General features: G+C 36.8%; 1 protein-coding gene across 2 annotated transcripts in view; it reads left to right on the forward strand.

Annotated features, from left to right (window-relative positions):
* Nucleotides 1–2,115: 2,115 nt before the first annotated feature.
* The window catches only part of LOC140137850 (SUN domain-containing ossification factor-like), a 38,625-nt gene continuing 18,086 nt past the window's right edge, over nt 2,116–22,654 (forward strand). For both annotated transcript variants that reach the window (XM_072159647.1, XM_072159646.1), the window contains exons 1-5: nt 2,116–2,255; nt 8,645–8,774; nt 10,319–10,447; nt 11,844–11,992; nt 20,545–20,715. In XM_072159647.1, the coding sequence (XP_072015748.1) occupies nt 2,197–2,255; nt 8,645–8,774; nt 10,319–10,447; nt 11,844–11,992; nt 20,545–20,715 (638 nt within the window). In that variant the 5' untranslated portion in view covers nt 2,116–2,196. The remainder of the gene's footprint in view (nt 2,256–8,644; nt 8,775–10,318; nt 10,448–11,843; nt 11,993–20,544; nt 20,716–22,654) is intronic.

Raw genomic sequence — 22,654 nt, forward strand, 5'->3', positions numbered from 1 at the left:
CCGGGGGTCGCAATTTTATTGACGTCGACTTTAAAAAAAAATTTGGGACCTCCTCCCCTCCGAAGAAAATGCCAGCCCCTAAGGGAGCAAATAAGAAAAATAAAAAGGGAAGATATATACAGAGGCTTAGGCCTACATGTATAGGCCTATGTTATTTATTTAACTTAGCCTTGTGGCGGAAGATTTTCAACATTAGGGGGCTGACAACATAAACTTGATTTGATGATGACCCATGGGGTGGTAGAAAATTCTGCCATTAATACGTCAAAACACCCATTTTCCTGGGTTATGGTGATATTTTTTCATTTCCCCTGGAATTAGGGACCGAAGGGTATAGGGCCTATATTCGAGCCCCCGCATCAAATTTATTGAGGGGCTGATCCCACCCCCGCGGTTTCTAGCAGGTCACAGTACTAGGTTGCATTTCACCAATTGGGTATGGAATAAGAATTTCCATTTTTTAATTCTCGACCCAATGGTTAAGAGCAAAATTGTGCAATTATTGATTTTTTTGCTCTTTTTCCTATGTTTCCTTCTTTTCCCATAATTAGGCCTATAAGCTTCTCATACAAGCATGCTTTAGTGGCTTTGTAAATAATTATGAGCCCTGGTGGGAGGGTAAATTGAGGGGGGGGGGGCCGAACGAGACAATTTTGGCCAACCGAAGAGGGAGGGAGAAAGTCAGTGACTTTTGGCAAGCCGAGAAGGGGGGGCAAACGATTTTTGGCACGCATAATGGGCGCCTTTTAAATCAAACACCCTATTTAGGGGCTGTGCAATAATTATGAGCCCTGGGGGAGGGTAAAATTGGGGGGGCAAGAAATTTTGGCGAGCCGAAAGGGGGGCAAGCAATTTTGGCAAGCCGAGAGGGGGGGCAAGCGATTTTTGGCAGACATTCTTGGGGCGCCTTTTAATAAAACGCTCTAAAAAGGTTTAGGAAAACAGTACGGAAACGCTTAAATATGCAAATTTTCCTGCTCGCTGCGCTCGCAACATAGGCCTACATCTAGACCATTTAAGGTTTGCAAATTAGGATCCCAAAAATTTGGCATGTTCAAGGGGGGGGCAAAGAATTTTGGCGGGCCGAGAGGGGGGGGCAAGCAATTTTGGCGGGCCGAGAGGGGGGGGCAAGCGATTTTTGGCGAGCCGTTTGAAATTTTTCCCAAGGGGTAAATAATTATTGCACAGCCCCTTAGGAAAACCGTGCGGAAGCGCAAATAGGCCCAGAAAGGGGGGGAGGCAAGCGATTGGGAGGGGGGGGCGATTTCTGGCGAGCCATTTGGAAATTTGTGGCGGGCTCATTGTACCCCTTCAACGGGCCTATAGGTTTGGCTTAAAAGTATTTTCTTTAATCCTGCCCCATCAGACCCAAGTGTGTGTCCGGTTTTAATAATCAAACAAACATTTGTTGTGCCCATCAGAAAAGCTAAGCAGGCCCGTAGCCAGGGTTTTTTGTGGGGGTGCTGTGGATTTTGAAAAAGTGGACTTTTCTTCCAAGGGGGGGGGGGCGCAATTCTGTGAAAAGTGGACTTTCTTCCCCAATGATTTAGACCTTTTTTTCAAAAAATGGACTTTAAAAACCATATTTTTGGCTCCTTGACTCGCCAATTCTTAAATTTTTGGACTTTTTGTATACTTTTGCAATTTTTTTTTCGGGGGGTGCGTCGCACCCCGCACCTCCCCTGGCTACTAGGGCCTGCTGCTAAGTAAGGAAAGGAACTGACTGCACTGCACCGGTTTGGGAAATTTCTTTTTTTGTGGGATCGACTATAATAGGTCAATATTTTGCCCTTTGAATTTTGACCTTGGCTACACGTCAGCTACATCTGGCATCATCCACTATCATTTTAGGGATGTGTTTTACCTCCTTTGTAAAATATGTTAAAACTTTGATATCTAAAGCAATTATTAAAACCATAATTTGATATAATATCATTCATAAAAGTTTAATATTGTACTTCTTGGTAAAATAAATTTTTCAAAGAAGTAACTATTAAATTGGTTGACTATAATTAGAGTGATAGTTACCCCTTTGAAGTTAATGCACGTATGTCGCAATAGTAAATGAGTAAGTGCACATCGACAGGTACATACACATGCATAGCAGATAGAGATAAATGTTGGTCAGGATTTTCTAGTAATTTCTCATTAATGTTTTAAGTTTTTTTGTGTACGATGATCACCTAGCAAAGGAATATGAGGATCCTGCACTACCTCGGAGTTTGGCATATTTTTATAGCCGTGCTGATCCTGTGGTAAGTCTTTGGTTGATTTGTTTGTCACTTCAAAATGTTGTTGTTGTCACACTCGCTGCGTTGGACATGTTGGATCAATGCGATGACCGGTATTACGCTGCGGTAAGCTTACTTCAAAACATGAAAATGTTGAAAGTTTACATTCTCTTATTGGCCACAACACATTCTTGATATTTTATCAGATAATGATAATTTTCAAGTGTTACGGATTATCATGGTATTCTTTCAATTTGATTCAATTTTTTTTGTAAAATCGGCTTTTGACTGTTTGCACTGCAGCAGGATCAGATTGGGAAGTTAGTTCACTACGACTACGTAAACTTGTATGGCTCAAAATTCGGACCGCTCGCCATTAAGTTTACTGCTTTCTGTGTTTTGAAATTTGTTGACGTTTTAATGATCCCCGATTCCCGGTCGATTATTTTAGCTGTGTCACGTCACATGCATGACGCTAGTGGGTACCAGCCAAACTTCAGGAAAAAAAATCATGATCGCCGATAACGATGTGATATGGGACTTACACAGCAGGGTTCCCGTTAAGGTTTTTAAAATGTGCGTCCGTAATGACGCAAGTTTGCTGACGAGGTTATGGCGATACACACGTACCCCGGGTCTACATGTACACCTCATCAAATGTTGATTGTTAAAAAAAAAGTGCATTTTTGCTGTGATATTCCATCTCCATTCGCTATGATAATTTTTCTCATTTCTGTGTCAGTTTTTGGTCTGAAATGTGGTCAAAAACAGGTGCCAAAAACATGAGCAAAGTCCGTCAATCTTGAGCAATTTTCGTTCGAACTTTCACTTCCGCATTTCTTTTTTTAAATTAAGTGATAACGTGGTGTTGATGCTACAAAAACTAAAACACGCGCTGCCACAAATAATACGAAAAAGGGTTATCATTTGGATTTTGTTTTAAAAATTGCTTTTATTCATCGTAACAATAATTACTAATAACGGAAACCTAGATTATTAATGAGAAATTAAACTTAAAATATTAAAAATTGAATATTGTCAGGTTGTGATAAATAATTAAATAAACATTAACCGCACATTAGCGGCATTTGGTGCTTGCTTGTAAACAAATCAATCGGGACTTCCCCAGGCCATCAAACACTCGAGCGATCGTTCGGAAAGCATGCAAAAAGTGCGCGATTTCCTGACGTTGCATTTACAAATATTGCAGAATTTACTTTTACAATTCTCAGCAGGTGGGTCAAAATTTGGGGGCTTTTATTATGTTAACTAGAGTGATAACCGCACCATAGCTGAACCATGTGGCTTCGGCAGTATATTGTGGTAGGCCTATACCACTGTCACCCGAAGTCTGTAATGGACATAATCTCGAAATGCTACGAAGGTATGACCGCCCGAGTGGTGTTTATTGCCCCTTAATGACCTTAAATGAATTTTAAAATATTTTCAACATGTTTAGAATGTCATAAGGATCATTTCATTTAAATTTCAGCTCAATCGGAGCATTTTGGACAACTTGACCTTTGACCCCTTTATGACCACTTAATGACCTTAAATGAATCTTAACATGTTTTTAAAATTTTAAAAATGTCATAAGGATCATTGCATATAAATTTCAGCTCAATTGGAGCATTTTGAAAAACTTGACCTTTGACCCTTTATGACCCCTTAATGACCTTAAATGAATTTTAAAATATTTTTTAAATGTTTAGAATGTCATAAGGATCATTGCATTTAAATTTCAGCTCAATTGGAGCATTTTGAAAAACTTGACCTTTGACCCCTTTATGACCCCTTAATGACCTTAAATAAATTTTAAATGTTTTAAGGGGTACTACACCTGTGGTAAATTTGTGACTATTTTTGCATGTTTCTCAAAAAATAATAACACACTGGTAACAAAAGTTATGTATATTATTGGGGCAAGGAATCCAATTACTACACTGAAATTTCAGTGAACCAAGACAAGGGGTTCAGTAAATATGATAGGAAATGAGGTAAATCCTAGCGGTACCTCATTTTCTATCACAAGTATCGAACCGCTTGTCTTGGGTCACTGAAATTTAGATTTTAGTAATTGGATTCCTTGCCCCTATAATATACATAACTTTTGTTACCAGGGTGTTATTAGTTTTTGAGAAAAATGCAAAAATAGTCACAAATTTATTGAGGGGTGTAGTACCCCTTAAACATGTTTAGAATGTCATAAGAATCATTGCATTTAAATTTAAGCTCAATCGAGCATTTTCGGATAAATATGACCTTTTTGACCCCTGTGACCCCTGGATGACCTCTGACGTTTGGAAATATTTTTATTATATTCGTTATGTTGTCCTCTTTCATATGACACCACTCATGGGGTCATACCTTCGTGGCATTTAGAGATATGTCCATTTCAGACCAAATGGTTAGTCAGTTAGTAAGCTAGTAAGCTAGTAAGTAAGTAAGTAAGCTAGTAACATACACTCATATAGGCTGATACCATTTCATGGTTCAGCAAAAATATAAAAGAATACAAATTTCTTATTTTTATCATCAATTAATGATAAAATTTCGAAGTTTTGTCTGCGTCCACATGCATGTGACATGGACGCAAAACACTTGATTAGCCATGTGAACTTGCGTCCAAATTTGTAAAATACGCGTCTGGACGCAATGACGCACACTAACGGGAAGCCTGTTACACAGAGATATTTCTTGCCAAAATTTGACCATTTCTAGGTAGCTTGGCCCTACTTTGTCTGTGTTATATATGAAAAAGGACAGTCTTTTAAGTAAATGTGCAACGCTTTTGATGTTTTGGGAGACTGGGAGGGATCAGAACAAAACAATGATGGAGCCTATTCTTGACTGTAATATTCCTTCAACCAGCTGCCGTGCGGTAACAGTCTTATACGATGGACAGATAGTATCAGTTTGTGAATGAGGACATCGTATAAGTTCCTTGTACTATTGGGAAGTGTCACTCTATTTATAAAATAAAAAGATATATAAAGAGTAATAAAACTATGGAAGCCGCCATTGCCCTGCCATCGCATAGGCCTGGAACACTACGTTACTGCGACTTCTACCGGCTGCATCGCGCCTACAATGTATGACAGCATTCAAACTTTGACTTACATTTTGTGGACAGAATGGTGAAAACATAAAGTGAAAGATATCCTACTTAAAGGAACATTTTCTAGGGTGAAATTTTGTGTAGAAACTGAATCTGACATAAAAAATGCATACCGGTAATTATCAACTTGAAAATTTTCCCCATAGCACTGTACAGGCATATTTCTGCCCGAAATCCTCAAATATCATGAAAATTTGCTCTAAAAAAAATAAGTCCTTCAAAATGGGGATACTTAGGGCTAAATAAACATAAACTTGCTCTAGAGGGAGGTATTGGCAAGAGCAAGTTTGTGTTTGTTTAGCCTTAAACCTCCCAGTTTTGAAGGACTTATTTTTTTAGAGAAATCCATTAATTTTTCACGCCCTCAAAATTCTTAGGGGTGGGGGTAGTATATTGCAAGTTATTTTCTTTTCTGTAAATGAAGCTTACTTATTTATTGTATTACCATTTAGCTATTGAAATACTGAGCAAAAAGACACTTAAAGCATCCCTATAGCTCATACGAATGAGGAGATATGGCCTTTTCAAATAGAAAATGAGGCGAATATCGTACTTTTTTCCAAATAAATTGTCACCCGAACACTCAAGTTTCTACTGCTGCTACGGAAATAAAGAAAGATGTTGATCCCATTCAATGCTTTTAATATCACAATTGTACCCTTGTTACACAATTAGTATAGAAAATTAGGCTCTATTTAATAGTGTTCATGTTCATACACTCACAGGAAATCTGCAAGTCAATTTTTTTGTCACCCCAAAACGGCTATTTTCGGTCAAAATCGGACATAAAATTGAATTTTTCTTGAAATCTATAAAATATAGGGAGTTTTAAGTGCCAAAATCTGAAACTACATGATATTTTACCCTTGAAACATATAAACAATCAAGAATTTTATTGTTTTCACCCCTAAATAATTTTTTCACACTTTTGTCCGCCAAACGTAAGTCAAAGCTTGAACACTGTCGTATGCTCCGCGTTCAAGTAATAAAATTTCAGGAAATTATACTTGGATGATTCTGTACAAATGTACATATACTATAGGCAAAGTAGGCCTACATCATTCAGGAACAGTGCTGTACGGTGCAAAAACTGATTGAGGCGCCAATGGCTCCTAACTTTATAAATTTGGGCGCCCATATTTTGCTCCCAGGTAAAAAATATGAGGCGCCAACTGAACAGCCACATGTGTTGAATGTTCATATCTACATATTTCCACTGAACGCTACATACTTCATACACAGCATGTACAGTGTAGGTAGGTAGGCCTATATGTTTTCCAGGAAGTCCCCATCGACACATCATCAATTTATGGATATTCATAGCATACATTCGTACTCTTGAATGCTACGTTACATACATGTTTTGCATTTGCTGGCGATTAAAAAGCTTCAACAGTTGGGTGCCATTGGCGCCAGGGATTGAATATTTAGTCGCATTAGAAAATATCTAGTCGCCAATGCGCCTAAAATGGTCGCACCGTACAGCACTGTTCAGGAAATTTTTTTGTCATTTCAGGATTTATTGACAACACTGACTTGCATCTCTGATTACCGGTATGTCTGAACACAAATCTGTGTGAAAGACACGGTCATGCGTTGAGTATGGCTTGTGCAATTGATATTTGCGAAGGCCACACAAAGACCAAATCAAATGTGCCGCAGATGACAAACATTTGCATTTTTCTTTCTAAAAATATTACTGTCACATTATTGAAGTGCCAAATAGTGGAACCTTTGTGTTAGTTCAATAACTTTAGAAAACATTTCTCTATGATGACTCACAATGTTGATTTTGGCTATTTAAACTCCTCAACAAAAGTTTGGAAAGTTTTATTATTTTAAAAGCATCTGTATCTCCAATTATTTGTGACATATTCATCCCGGTGGGTTCAGTCTTCACTGACAATGTGTACGCATGATGGTTCCAATTAGGGTTACTTTTCAAGAAATGTCCACGGAATTTTCGAGGACAAAATTGTTTGCGATTGTCCAAATTAGGGGTGTTTTGGAGCAAAATTGTCCGTGAAATGAAAAATAGGGTATATTTCTAGGACTTTCGTCTGTGTTTTACCGCTAAAGTTTTCGTTAAATGGTAAAAATAGCGGTATTTATTTCGAAAAAATGTCCTCGATTCCTTGTGATAAGGCGGTGAAATGAAAATGCGTCCTCAAAATGATAAAAATAGTGGAGGTATTTGGGGGAAAATTTTCCTTGATTTCACGCAAAATAGGGGGTAAAATTGCTGCAAATGTCCTTGATTCCCTGTGAAATAGGGGTAATTTTCAAATCCTGGAACGGTCATACGTCCTACCTTTACATGTAAATACAAACTGAACCCACCGGGATATTCATATCGTGTTGCATATCAATGGATAGCTACAATACTCCCCTAAACGACACCCCATTTGAAACAATAACATTTTTCACGGTTGAGTACATGTACACACCTTGTAAATGTAGTGGGGTCTCAAAATGAATTTGCCAAATTGACCATTATTCTGTGCTCAAACAAAGCTAGCCACTAACCTCAATAGCGGGTGGAAAAACCACAGGCAGCCACAATAGTCAGGCACCTTCTCCTCATGCTGCTCACCGACCTGGTTACACGTTACTGTGGGATGGAATTCCATTCTTCCACAAGGATTCGTCGCAGGTCATTCAATGTGGTTGCCTATGGGCTTCTTTGGCAACACGATCAAGCTGGGCCCACAAGTGTTCAATCGGGTTGAGGTCTGGCCCCGGTCTGGCCTGATGGCAGGCCATTTTGACTCTACTCCCATATTCTGTAGGTAGTCGTTGACTACCGTGGCTATGTGGGGCGAGCGGTGTCATCTTGGAGGATTACATTAGATCCCAGATTGTGAAGTTATGGGATTGCAGCTTGCTGCACAGAATAATGGTCAATTTGGCAAATTCATTTTGAGACCCCACTACATTCACAAGGCATGTACTCAGCCGTGAAAAATGTTATTGTTTCAAATGGGGTGTCATTGTAAAGGGGAGTATTGTAGCTATCCAGTGATATGCAACACGATATGAAATATACATGTCACAAATAATTGGAGATACAGATGCTTGAAAAAACTTTCCAAACTTTTGTTGAGGAGTTTATATGTTGTATTTTCACTCAAACTTAGTGTGATTCTGCTTGATTCATTGTGCACCAATTTAACCCCCTAGCTTACTGAATAAATACTGCGCTTTTCCGATCTTGATTTGAAAAGGTCCATAATAATGAAGTACATTGTACCTTTACATGATGACTTTGTATGATTTGTTTCTGATTGATTTTCAGTGCCCACCAGCCATTTATAGCACTATGCCATGAGACAGGATCATCATCATCATCCAGTCCTACAGCTTCAGGCAAAGCAAAGCCATCACAAAGTGCTGGAGGAGCTGGCTCTCAGACAGATCAGGCTAAGGTAAGGCAAACAGTGGTAATGTCATGAATTCCAGAAAATAAAAATTGCCAAATTGAGTTCTTCACCCTTATTACATACATTGTATGTCCTTGTATGAATCTACTGAATGTTTATAACATGGAGTAGGAGCTACCTGACAGATCTGGCCAGTCATCAAGTACTAGTACTTCCTCCATCAATGCATTGGTTCCCCAGGGGTAAATATTGGGCCACTTTGTTCCATGTCTTCATTGATGACCTGGGTGATGAGTGTGAAAACCAACTCTACCGCTACAGTATGTCAATGATTTCAGCTTTTTTTGTGATATTATATCTAGAGGCAACTCTGAAGACATTAAGCCTGCTAACCTGAACAGAGACCTGGAAAAAATGAGGATCTGGGCAGACAGATGGAAAGGGACCTTTGAGCTATCGAAATGTAAGGCAGTGATAATATCAAGAAAGAGGAATCCAACCAAGCTCGATCTTCTGTTTGGTACCATGCCACCAGACTGGCTTAGGAGCTGGAGATCCTGGAAGTCACAGTCGATAGCAAATGACCTGGACAAAGCACATTTCTAATGTCTCATTTAGAGCAGGACATAAGCTGAGCCCCCTGAGGAAAGTTGTAAATAAACTTGATGTCTGAGGCAGAGCAACTGGCATTTACAAGGTTCAAGTTCACAGTGTGATGGAATAAGCCTCACTGTCTTGGATGAGTGCCAATGCCACCACTCTAGGATTACTAGACTCTATCCAGAGGAAAGCCCTTCAAGTCATTGGCATGTGCAAAGAGGAAGCAAGTACAGAGCTGTACATTACATATCTTTAAAATCAGAGGTGTCAAGTGGTTGCAGCAACAGTCTTCTACAAAATGCGCCCCAAAGCCATTTTGTAGTCAAAAGAGCTGCTCGCTCCAGCTTGTCCATGCCTTGCCATGCTCAGTACCAGGTACTAGAGTACCAGTTTCTAGAACCATATCTACTGGCAGGACCTTCATCCACACTGCAAATCATGTTGGGGAGTAGCTTACCAGATCTATGGAGTAGTCGGAGATATAGCTGACAACTGTGTACCATCCTTTAAGAGCAGAGTGCATAAAGCATCTTATATCTTATGATCTCTTCCTAAGCTACTGTGAACCACTGATTGACCCATGTGGTTGTCTTTTATAGTGCCTTGGTGTCTACAGTCTACAAATGTTTAAGTTCTTGACATACATGTGTCACTCCTCATGGGCTATTGTTCATTCTAGCATTTTTATATGAAAAAAAGAAAAACACCTCATAAAAGATCAACGCTTTGGCGATGCATGAAATAGCAATTTTCTTTGTTTTACCCCCATTACTTTGGCTCAAATTAAAACTGATAGTGATAGTAAAAGGCTAAGCTAACATGATAGTGAAAGAAAGCTAACATTAAGGATTGGTATAGTGAAGGGCCCAAGGCTAACTTTATATATTTTGTAGGAAACAATCTTATTTTTTTAATGTTACAATATTGCTTTTCGAAACTTGTGTTCACACTCCAAGTCCAATGAAATTCTTCAACTTTATTTCTTGTAGATGTCTGGTGATGGAAACAAAAAAGATGTCAGCCTAGATCTTGATTCAGATGAAGATAAAGAGGAACATGCTGATGAAAAGAACAAAGAGGTTGCCAATGGAGGAAACCAAGATGAGAAGTCTACTAAGGTAAATTCATTATTATACAAAATTGTTTTAAAAGTTGGTTATGCTCATTATACTGTATGCATATTAGCAAATTAATTACTCTAGTTTCTACAAAGATTTAACCAAGTTGTTGAACAATTTTCTGCAAACTGAAAACTAATCTTGATGCATAATTTAGCTTAAACAGGTAGCCCGTCTGGCTAGTTCTCCACAGAAGAACTGTCAATACACCTGTTACCTTGATGACAGACAGAACAGAATTTACATAGATAAATTTTAACCTTGACTAATTCCCCAAAGAACTTGAACCAAAAGTGGGGCTCCCACTTTAAGAGATAGTCTTCCTTATTATGTGCTCAACTGTGATACAAAAAAAAATTAAATTTTCTCAAAAAATTATATTGGTACATGTGAACTTGCATACTGTACAATATGACTGTGCACTGCGCCCTCGTTGGACTGAAATTTCAGCCCCCCTGAGTCCATTATTTGTGATGTAGTAACTTCGGAAGAACTGATAACCCAATATAACAGCCTTAACAGGACAGTTGCCATTAGAATGTAGACTTGTAATTTTTTTTGCCATGTAACATATTTAAACTATATGTGACACGATCAAGGGAAATGAGGCAGATGTCACTAATATTGATTTTGAGATATTGGCAAAGAAAGTGTTAAAATTCTTTTGTTTTATATTGTTTTCAGCGATTGATAAATTGTTGTAACTTCACAAAGAAAAGTCGTATCAACATGGGGTTTTCAGTTTCTGAAAGCTCTATATGTCCTCTTTAGAAACATGCGTAAAACTCATTTTTGACCAGGGCAGACATGCGACTCATTCCCCTTGATCATGTCACATATAGTGAACATGGTGAATACCTAGATCTTTTTCTCACTGTCTGAAGCTAGACAAACAATTTGGTACAAGTTTCATAAAAATTGGGAGCAATTATAATTTTTGACCCATGTACAACTGGAAAATTAACCTTCGACTCTTTTTGGCACATAATTCCACAGCCACAGGTCGTACACACACAAATTTATACTAATGAGCGATTGAGCAAAATCGGATGTTTAATATTTGACACCAGTATAACCCTATTGGGTCTTTTCTGGGGTCAGTTTGAAGGCCATAGACTCAAAATAATGCTTGCTCACTGCCTTTTTTTGGATTCAGCAGGTCCAAATTAGTAAAGATACCTAGGTTATCAACTTTTACTAATGCCGTATGAAATATTAATTATTGAAATTTTGTCTAGTCTAAAATGCCAAAATGAATGTTGGAACATACACTAGGGTGCTATACATAATGGGAAAAATTGACATAATTATGTGTACACATGTAAATATTTTCAAAATGGTTAGACTTGTGCTAAAAATAAATCTAATCTACATGTTCATGTCTACATTGCTCCAGGACTCGGAGGGAAAGCGTATTGCTGCTGCATCAGGAAACACTGTCTCAAGTCAACAGGATGACACAAGACATTTAGCTCAAGACTCTACAGGGATATCCTCATCACCAGAAATAAGTCAAGAAGATGTCACACTAGAGCAGGCTCAAAGGTAAATAAACTCATCATTTTCATATTTTAAAAACATTATAGTTTGAAAATAAAACATGAACTTTTCTGTGGATGAGGCATTGTCAAATCTTTTTGGTAGAAGCTAACAAATTTCCAACAGGTAGTGGTGTATTAGGCAAAATACTGTCTTTTGGAATAGGCAGGAGAGCATTACATTGTAAATAGCTCTTCTGGAAACTTAAGGTGAGCTGTTCAGAGCATTCATAATAGATTGTAAGGAGAGAATGGTCAACTAAGGAGAGCTAAAAATCACTCTCCTATGTCAAATTTAAGGAGAGCAGTAAAGAGCGATTGCTCTCGCTCTCTTCAAAATGTAGTCCCTGATTAGGGTTCAATGGGGCATTTAGCAAAACTTTTGCTGACCGGTTTGCTTCATTTCAACATAGCATGTTTAGTATACATGTATGTACTATGTAGTATTTCCGATGACCTGCTCCAAGTATGACTTTAGCAGGGCAGGCTCAGAAATTTGGTGTGAATCCGAAAATCCATTCTTGCAGTAGAGATTCAACTAAACTGATTTATGAATTTAAAGAAATTCTTGCAGATTATTTAAGCCTGTAGAAGTAAATGCACAAGCCCATGTTGAGCATGGAAATTTACAATATTGCACTCTTTGGCCCATAATCATAATTATTTACACTTATAGTGTGATCAGTTTGTAATTGGCGGATTAATACCAATATTTTTACTTGGATTGTCTTGTGACATCTCGCCAGAAGTATCACAAATTAAAAATTGAAGTCCCATACTTTATTTTAACACGCAAAACATAGACCAGGCAGATCAACTATATCATGGTTCTATAACATGGGTCTACTTTTCGGCATATTGGTAAAAGCCTAATAATTCCTAATAGGCCAAAAATGGGACCACAATTTTGGTTGATGTTTTAGTCTCCCTCTGGCCCTCTCGTATGCTACTGCCAACAGTTGTACATACATGTAACATTGTTCCTTATCCAAGCAACTTGATTTTGCAGAAAAGTTTTATAAATTTGAAGTTGCAATACTGTTATGTTTGTGTATTTGTGGGACTTTGGGCTTCATGTGAAATTTATTCTGGAAAGTAGAATGCATAATAAAGTGTGTGCATAGATAATCAAGTTATGCCACCTGAGAGAGTTATCAGGAATGCCTAAACCAATTCAAAACTTAAAAACAAAACATTCTAAGTAGAAACATTTTGCCGCATTCAATTGATTGTACAATATTTAAGCCTAAATAATGTTGTTTGGAAGTCATTTCCTGTCAGATGGTAGAATGATGTCATAAGGTAGCAATGGTAGTAACAGCTTGCTTTTTATGTACCGTATTACTACTAAATGTCCTCTCTAATAAATGGCCCCACATATTTAACTTAAAGTGACCGAAATGCAGAAGCTGATATAGCATAGCATGTAGGTTAAGGGGGTACTATACCCCTGGCCAATTTTGTGCCTATTTTTGCATTTTTCTCAAAAATTATAGCGCATTGGTTACAGGTAAATATGTTTATTATAGGGGCAAAGACTACAACTACTGCACTGAAAATTCAGCAACTCAAGGCAAGTAGTTATTGATTTATTGATCAAATATTGGTTTTCCCTCATTTTTGACTGTAACTCCACAACTATTGGCTGTGCTAAAATAAAATTTCCAGTGCAGTAGTTGGCTGTTGTAGTATCTTACTTGTCACCAATGCGCTATCATTTTTGAGAAAAATGCAAAAATAGGCAAAAAATTGGGCAGGGGTGTAGTACCCCGGGCCCTTAACTTAAAAATGGCATTTTTTTTGTGCGTCATGATTGCTGAAGTAATTTGTGATTAATGTATAACTTACGAGAAGTAAACCAGTAGTGACTGTATTTCATTGATTTTTGGCCCCCACATATATGTGGGGCATATGTTATCGCCCAGATGGTTGTTTGCTTCTCTGTTTGTTTTTTTCTTTGTTTGTTTGGCTGTCCGGGCGGAAGCAAATTTTGCATACCTATGAATATTAATGAGCTCATTTGCATATTTGGCCTACATTGTCATTAATCCACTCTGCAGCTTAAACGCAATCACCGATCAAATTCAAACTTGGTACGGTGATAGGATATGGTGGCCTGATGTGCTGAAATAGTTTTGTGTCATTTTATTATTTATTTTATTTGCATATTTATGAATATTAATGACCTCATTTTCATATTTTGCTTTCATTTCCATTAATCCACTCTCCCGCTTCAACGCAATTAGCGATCAACTTCAAACTTGGTATTGTGATAGTATATGGTGGCCTCATGTTCATGGTGTATAGTTTTGTGGGGCCACCTTAATTATGAACCGCGTAATTCTAGTTTGAGACATTTTTCAAGGCAATTTCCTACTCTTACATTGTCAATAATATTTCTAAAGGCCGATATCTCAATTTCCAATTTTATAATACCATAACTTACAAACTCAATTTCGATTAGGAATGTCCGATTTCATTGGGGAAAACGGCGTTGTGGAGCAAAATATCTCTATATTGAAGATATGTAAAACAGGGTTCGATTTAGAGGGGTTTTACATGCACAAATGCATGTAACTTTGGTTCTGCCCTCTGTGCATGTAGAATTTTGCCTGTGCATGCAAAATTTTGTGTTATTCAGCCAATTTTGAGGACAAAATCAGAGTTGTGCGTGTAAATTTTATTTTCTAAATCGACCCCTGATGTAAAACACTTTTTTTGATATATACCACATCACAATTTATCCACTTCCTGATTTATGGTGTTCCACTAAAGTTGCATCAACTTTGGTCAATTTAGTTATTTTATGTAGCCTATACACATCATGTACGTCGCGTCGTGAGATGAACTTTAATTTGATAACAATTAGGCCTGGCATTTTCGGGTAATTTTGTACCGGTACCCATAAAATTTTCGGCGGGTAACCGGTACCAAATTGCAAAAAAAATCTCTGGACCTAGACCTAAATGCCAGGATCATTCATGGTTGACCTAAAAAAAAAAAAAAAAAAATTGAATGCATTTTGAAATCATTAATAGACTATGACATGAATACAAATTATCAATTTTCATATTAAAAATACAAAACATCTTGAAATTTTTTCTTTTTTTTTTTTTTTTTTAGGTCAACCATGAATGATCCTAGCATTTAGGTCTAGAATCCAGGACACTACAAAACCGAAAAAATAAAAAACTTCAAAAAAGTATTTCCTACCGGGTAATGTAATCTCGGCGGTACCCGTTTACCCGACGAAAATGCCAGCCTTAATAACAATGTAAAATGTAAGGTGAAGATTCATTGATTTGAAGGGATATTGTAAAGATTTTTGCCACTGAATAGCTAACAAAAATGGGATATTTAAATGTCTACACGCTTTTAAGTCTATATTTCTGATTTCACGATTTTACCAAACATGTACTTGATATTTTTAGCAAATTCAATGGAAATAACTGACCTTTGGTTTTTAATATGAAACAGAGCTAGCATATAAATGTCATTCTTACAGTTGCACAATCCTAGGCTATATTGATAGTCATGGTTATTCCAGTGGTTTTATTGTTTACAATTTTAAAAGAAATAAGATGTATTTTATAGTCAGTGTATATTTCAAAATTGCGGGGCTGTAAATTTATTGCATCCTATATAATGAAAAGCTGGCAGCAGAAATTCAACATATAAATTATATGGACCTCGAACCCGAAACAGCCAAAAATTGGAAAATAATGATTGTTTTCCACTGTTTTTAGGGTAGCAAAATGCATATTGAAGCCCTGGGAAAATAATTGTTTTGGGTTCATTTTGAAATCCCTTGCATGTGCATGATATCCGCATCGGAGTACAAGCCCCCTACCACCCCCAAATCATTTTCTCTAAATGGAATGGAGAATAGCATCTATAGAGAAAATATGTAATCATAGGGGGATGGGGATTTATCCCCCAATATTTTGCCAGGGGGATGGTCCATACAATCATCCCCCCCCCCCAATGTTGATGCCTGATAATGGGTTTCTGACCAAATTAACCTCATATTTACCCATTTTAGCCCCAAAAGTGCAAATTTTCGCGTGCTTCGCGCGCATTTAATCTACTTTTACACCATATTTCATCAGTTTAGCTTCAAAATAGCAAAAATTTTCCCACGCTTCGCGCGCTTTTATATCATAAACTAATTCTGTCGCTAAAGGGTGCTGGATTGACTATACTTCAAGATTTTTTTCCAACTTCATCCCCCCCAATGTCAAAAAGAAATCTACGCCACTGTATGTAATGATAATTAAGAAGAGAAAGAGAGTGGGAAGCAATTTCATGTAGTCTCATGGTATCCTTATTAAATTGCAAAAATTAAACACAAAATTCTGCTTCATCATTGTTAATAAAACACCTGATATTGACCATGCGTAAATAATAAAAATTACATTCACTTTTTTCCATGTGTACATTATGATGTGTTATTAGAAAAGACCTGTTTTAATATTTCATATTCAGTTACTGATAAATTTGGTTATTTTACACTAAATACTGAAGGTTTGTCTCAGGAAAATATGGAAAAACAACAAAGCTGTACACAAGTGATTTTTATTACCTTACTATAGGCCTACATGTAAATAAGGCTACATAAAAAGTTTTGGTGGTGCTTTGGCTCACTTCTTTTTTGGTACTGAATTGTCAGTTTTTCCCTTGTTCTCAGAACATAGGGCCCCCCCAAATTGTTTGTTTGTCCACGTCCGACCGACCGTGTACCCTGGTCCCGACTGTGTCTTTTTTTCTTTTTTTTTGGAATTTTTTAACAGTATAACATGCAGAACCATCTCAAGAGTTAAACCAGTGAAGTGCTGTGTGTTTTGACTTATTTACCAGTCTTCAAATTGTCAGTTTCAAGTGCAATATCTGTAAAAAAAAAAAAAATCCGACCTACCGACCCAACTGTTTCATAAGCCTCTATGGACAAACAAACAATTTTTTTTTGGCCTAGTACTAGTACTAGCTCATACTAGTGAAACAATCTAATGCTCTAAAATTCAAATTGTACAAACTTTTCCGCCAGTCTCCTGAGAAAACCTTTTTTTTTGTGCATTTTATTCTGGGCTACCCTACTCTGTAGTGCTTTATGCATAGTCCGACGTGTAGGACCTTTTTTTTTTTCTTATTTACTAGACAATGTTCAGCTCAGACTATGACCACTATCTCATATGGCGCAAGAAAGACGAATTGCGAAAGTCCAGTGACCGCGCCGTCCGATGGGGCGGTTAGTGGACTTTCGCGGTCAATCTTTCTTGAGCAATCAGAGCCTGCATGAGCAGTGATAAGTACTGTAGTTGGTAACTGAGAAAAAACAGGTCCTATTCGTCGGACTAGTTATGCACAGAAAAGCTAAGAGACATTTAACTGAATACATGTGGGATGCATTGGAAGGAGAGAGTTCAATAGTACAGTCACATGTACATGTCTTGTACATTGCATATATGTTGGAACCACAGATGGTGAGATAATTTAAAAATCTGAACCTTTAAATCTGAAAATAGTTTCAGTCAGCATTTTACTGAATGCAGATCTAGATTGAAAAGTGCTTTGTCACTGCCGGGGCTACCATATAATGAAAGCACAAATAAATAATAAATAAATATTTACAGGTTTAGCAGGATATTTCTTTCTTGTTGTGAGTAAAATGGTACAATGCATGTGTATGTATACTGAGATGTTGATGTGTGTAATGCACAAGCCTTATGGGGGGGGGGGGGTGCACCAACATCTCAATACAAGTGTATTATTTTGGGCAATTTCTCAAGCAACAAGTGAAACGCCGTTATTAACCCCTTTTGATACTGAAAAATCCAGTGAATCTTTTCCCTTATTGTTTTAAAAAATGTGAGCAAATACTTCTCACAATATTTGACCCCTCAGACAATTCCCCGAATGGCCCCTTCAGGGCCATTACTCAACTTGCTCTACATGTAGGTCACCCTCGCTAGTACTAGTAGCCTTCCGTGTTCCTCAGACACCCCCCCCATGATATTGCTCTCCCGTCAAAAACAAATCCTGCTTACACGCCTGTATATTTAAATATCACATGTTAACAATAACAATGCTTTACCTTTCAGATTTGCCATTATTGTCTCATGGTCTTTGAATTGAAAATGTGCTGTCTATATAGATTCACACATGGATGCAAGCATTTATCATTTCATTCTAAAGGAAATGACTGTGGCAAAAAGAAACATGTCTGCTTGCAGAGGTTGTTTTGTTCAGTGAAACCATTCATTGTATTATTTTATTTTGATATTTATATATTAGGGGTTGTGGCTTGTGGATAGGAATAGGTCATATGTGTATGTGGGGTGGGGTGTGGGATGGGCTCACATCTGTAACATGCACATAGGGCCTAAAAAACAGATTTGTATTTACATGTATGTTTGGTATAAAACACTCAAAAAAGTTGTGAAAATGTAACAAAAGTAAGCCTAAAAAACCCTATAAATCATTGTTTACCATGTTATTTTGTGGCAAAAAAAATCTAAGAACACTTTGGGTTAACATGGCTAATCCTTAATGTAAGAGAGCACGAAATACTAATAGGATTAGGGTTAGGATTAGGGTTAGGATTAGGATTTAGGGTTAGGGTTAGGGTAAGGGTTAGGGTTAGAGTTTAGGATAAAGGTTAGGGTTAGGATTAGAGTTGGGATTTGTTTGGTATTCTCTTACACAAAGGATACACCAGATTTTGGAGCTCTAAGGGAAATGCAATTTTTTAAAGGCTTAGTGTATCTAACATACTTTGCTGTCTGGGGGTGAGAGTTTTCTTCTTTTTTTATTTACAGAATTTGAATAGAATTGATTATGTGTTTTATCAGTGAATTTAGCTTACTTTCCAATAGGCCCTATTATGATAAATGCAAATATAATATAATACAATCAAGATTCTAAATTATCTATGGCCAAATTCATTAAATGCTCAGATAAATGCACCTTCCATTAAAGTTCCAATGGTTACTATAGAAACCATCGTTGGCAACCATCTACAGCGACTAATGATCGATGTCTGTTAGTGTCACAATATTAATGTGTCTATATACAAAATATAAAATGCAAGCTTTATTCAGCTTTAAAGTATAGTATGCATGTCTGTTGGTTAAAGGGTCTATCAGTGTTCCCCATGAAGGAGTACAAATATTTAATTTATTTTAGAAAATGGCTTAAAAGTTAAAGGTGGGAAATTATAGATTAGAATTTGTCATATGTGGTGTGATCAAGCCAAATCAGTCTGAAGTCAGTCATATTCTTATTTTCAGTTTATTATTGGATTGTAACAAGCATTGCAAAGCTACATTTGGCAGAAAACCCCATTGGAATTGAACATTTAGTTCCAAAGATATGAACATTGTTTTCTGCTAATGCCCAAATTTCCATAGGATAAAGTGAGGGGGATGAGGCATTGAGGCTGTTGATCTGGGCACACTGTTACAAAAATGGAGGTGTTTCTTTATATAAAAAATAAAAAAGAAATTGACAACGTGTCTGAACGGACAGACCTCCAACATTACCTAACACCAAGACCTTTCCGCTATGTATATTTATCATTTGAAAATTATGACCATCCGCATTGAAGATAGACATTTTTTTCCCCAAAAGACCTAAAATTGTTAGGTCTTTTGAGGAATAAAATGTATATCTTCTATACACGGTACCGGTACCAATTTCGCACGTTGAGAGAAATATGCCTAAGTCAAAATTACAAAGTCAAAAGTTGGTAGAGTCTTTAAATTTTTCCCAAATCGATTTGACAAATTTAGGCATTTCGTTTTGGCTACAACAAGTACAAAGAGGCAAAATTGGACTGTTTAAAAAAAAAAAAAAAATCAGACCGAAAATGAATTCACAAACTTCCCTGGACATTGAATAAACCCAAATCTTACATAATTCATAATATAAGTTTATTATGAAGTTTAGGACACGTGTAACCTGACGTGTAACTATCATGGTAGTGAGCTATATCAAGCGTATCGCCATGTGCTTTTGTTTACATGCTAGGTCAGCTGTAGACAGGCTTGTACTAGTTTTTTATAGTAAGCGGATGCAGCGTGAAATGTGTGTAAACTTAACCTACCTCTCTGTCAACTGAGTAGAACCGGGACTTTCGTTTGTTTGTTTTTCCTGTTGTAACACACAAATTCATTATCTGTCATGACGTGTACATTTGCTGCAATTTGGTGCAAATGTTGTCCATTTAACAAACCTGTCGGAATGATATATTGGCCATATGATACTTGATACCGGGACTTGATAGTATACCTATGTGTATATATGATGTATTATATGCAGACATACCACAAACACCTCACCTTGATCAGTGTGTTTTGGTGATAATATTATGCAATTGTATTTTTGTTATTATGTAATCATGTAAGCTGAATGAGAAGGACAAATTTACTCAGTTAACATCCAGTGGAACATTTAGCATTGTTTAGTTGTCTCCTGGTCGGCAGTAATGTGGCTGAATGCATTGGCTCTATTATGTTGGATCTGCTCTACAACCATTCCTGTTGATAATTTTATCTTTCGCAGTTCTAATAATCAAGACAGCTTGGAGGTTGATACCAAGGGACAGACAGGACAAGATGAGGGACAGAATGGGTTGGGACTGGAAGATGTGGTGTCAGCAGGAGATATCCTGGGAGGAAATGAGGAGGAGGAAGGGGATGCTGGATCTGTTGATGATACGCACCAAGGTGACAGGTGAGTTAGTACTATTAATTGTAGCTCTTTTGGTGATGTGAATTTTTGGTTTAAAAATATTGTAGGTCAGAGAACCAAGTGATGTCAGAGATGAGTATTGAAGCATATCATCCATTGAATTGGTTTTGTGAGTTCTTGAAAAGATATCTAGTTTTTTAGGATCTTGAATAGATCTCTAAACTGGAATAATAGTACTTGTAAAATGTTGTCACAATTTACATTGGTGTTTTTTTAAGTTGGAGCATGCATGTTAAGTTGTTCACATGCATGTGCAATGTGTGTACATGCAGGATATGCATGAGTAGTTATAGTCATAAACTCACTCAAACTCATTGAACTGCCTCGATTTAATATAATATATGTACAAATGACAGAATTCTATTATTAGTGGCATGAGAATAAAAAGGCAGATTTGATTAATTTTACAACATAGTATTCACAAAAGCCTTATTTTTATTGCATTGATTGCATTAGTGATTCTGTCATCACATGAAGTGATCATTTTTAAATGATTACTCCTTTAAAAATGACATGCAACACTAGATTTAGGATAGGAAGGAAATTTATATTACTTTTAATTTCAATGTGGTTCACACATTCTACATGTAAAACATTTATACTTCAAAAAACTGAGGTTTTTATTCTAAACATTAGAAATGCGAGTTCCTCAATTCAAAAGAATTCAAGGTTATCCTATGTTTTTAAAAACAAATATTATTATTTGGGCAATTTTTTGCTCAATTCCTTTCATGAATATTGACAAGCATTATTGTTTACATCAAAATTAGGGAGTTTCACATTGTCAAAGTATAGTGCGAGTTCATTGGCCCATAACATTTGATTGTAACAATGCAGAAATACAAAAGAACACAGACTGCATGCTGTTAAGGTCTGCCTCTTGCATTGTTATTATCTCTACGATAACAATTAAATCGGGTGGAATCGCTGTAAATAGATTTTAAAAACAAGCAGTTCCGAAATTAGATTATTATAATGCATCTGTGGTGCAAAAATACTATTGTTGCATATGAAGATTGTTGAATAACATTATCCTTCATTTAAAAAATCAAAGTAAGAATAGAATTTTTATTACATTTTGTAAAAATATGGGGGTTATACTATTACTAAATGTCCATGCACTTTGCGTGCATTATGTTAATTTACAATCAAATTGTGTCTGGAATATTTAGTTATATCATGAAGGATGGTTATATGCAACATTTTTGCATGCTATGTGCATATTCTTTAACACTTATGATCACTTTCTGTATGCTTAAAATAGAAATTTTTGTGTGCTCTGTGCCTTAGTTCAAACAATGAGTAATTTGTCTTGAGTCGGTGTGGACGGGAGGGGATCTTAAAATTTTTTGAACTGAGATGGGGGGGATCGTTTAAGATTTTTAGCTCGTGATAGGTGGTCATAAAAATTGACTCCAGTCACTGACATATTCATGACCCCCCTTCCGAAGAAAATTACATTCCCTTAAGTTTTATCAATTGCTTCCTGGAAATACATATATATTTGTTATAAAAATGCAAAACTTTTATTTTTGATGATCTTTAGGTTCCTGATTGAGTAAACCACTACTGAAAGTTACCTTTAATATAGGAGTGCGGCACGCATAGGCAGTGTTTTATGGGCCTACTGATATTACTGAAAGTTGCCTTTTTTGTAGGAGCTTGCATAGACAGTGTTATATGGACTTATTTATGAACGTGTCACATAATATGAAATAAGTTTTGTGAAATACATACACATTTATGGCATGCATGTGTAATGAATTCTCTTCTCCGACAACTGTTGACACATTCACAGAAAATTCATATGAGCCAACCAATATTTTATGCAGTTTGTTATTTTTTGCCAAGTCACTGTGTAAAGTGATTTGGTTTTGAAATGCATGAATTAATTTGAAGTGCCTTTTATTGACAGCCAAAG

This window comes from Amphiura filiformis, chromosome 17, assembly GCF_039555335.1.
Source record: "Amphiura filiformis chromosome 17, Afil_fr2py, whole genome shotgun sequence".
In the NCBI taxonomy this organism is placed as follows: Eukaryota; Metazoa; Echinodermata; class Ophiuroidea; order Amphilepidida; family Amphiuridae; genus Amphiura; species Amphiura filiformis.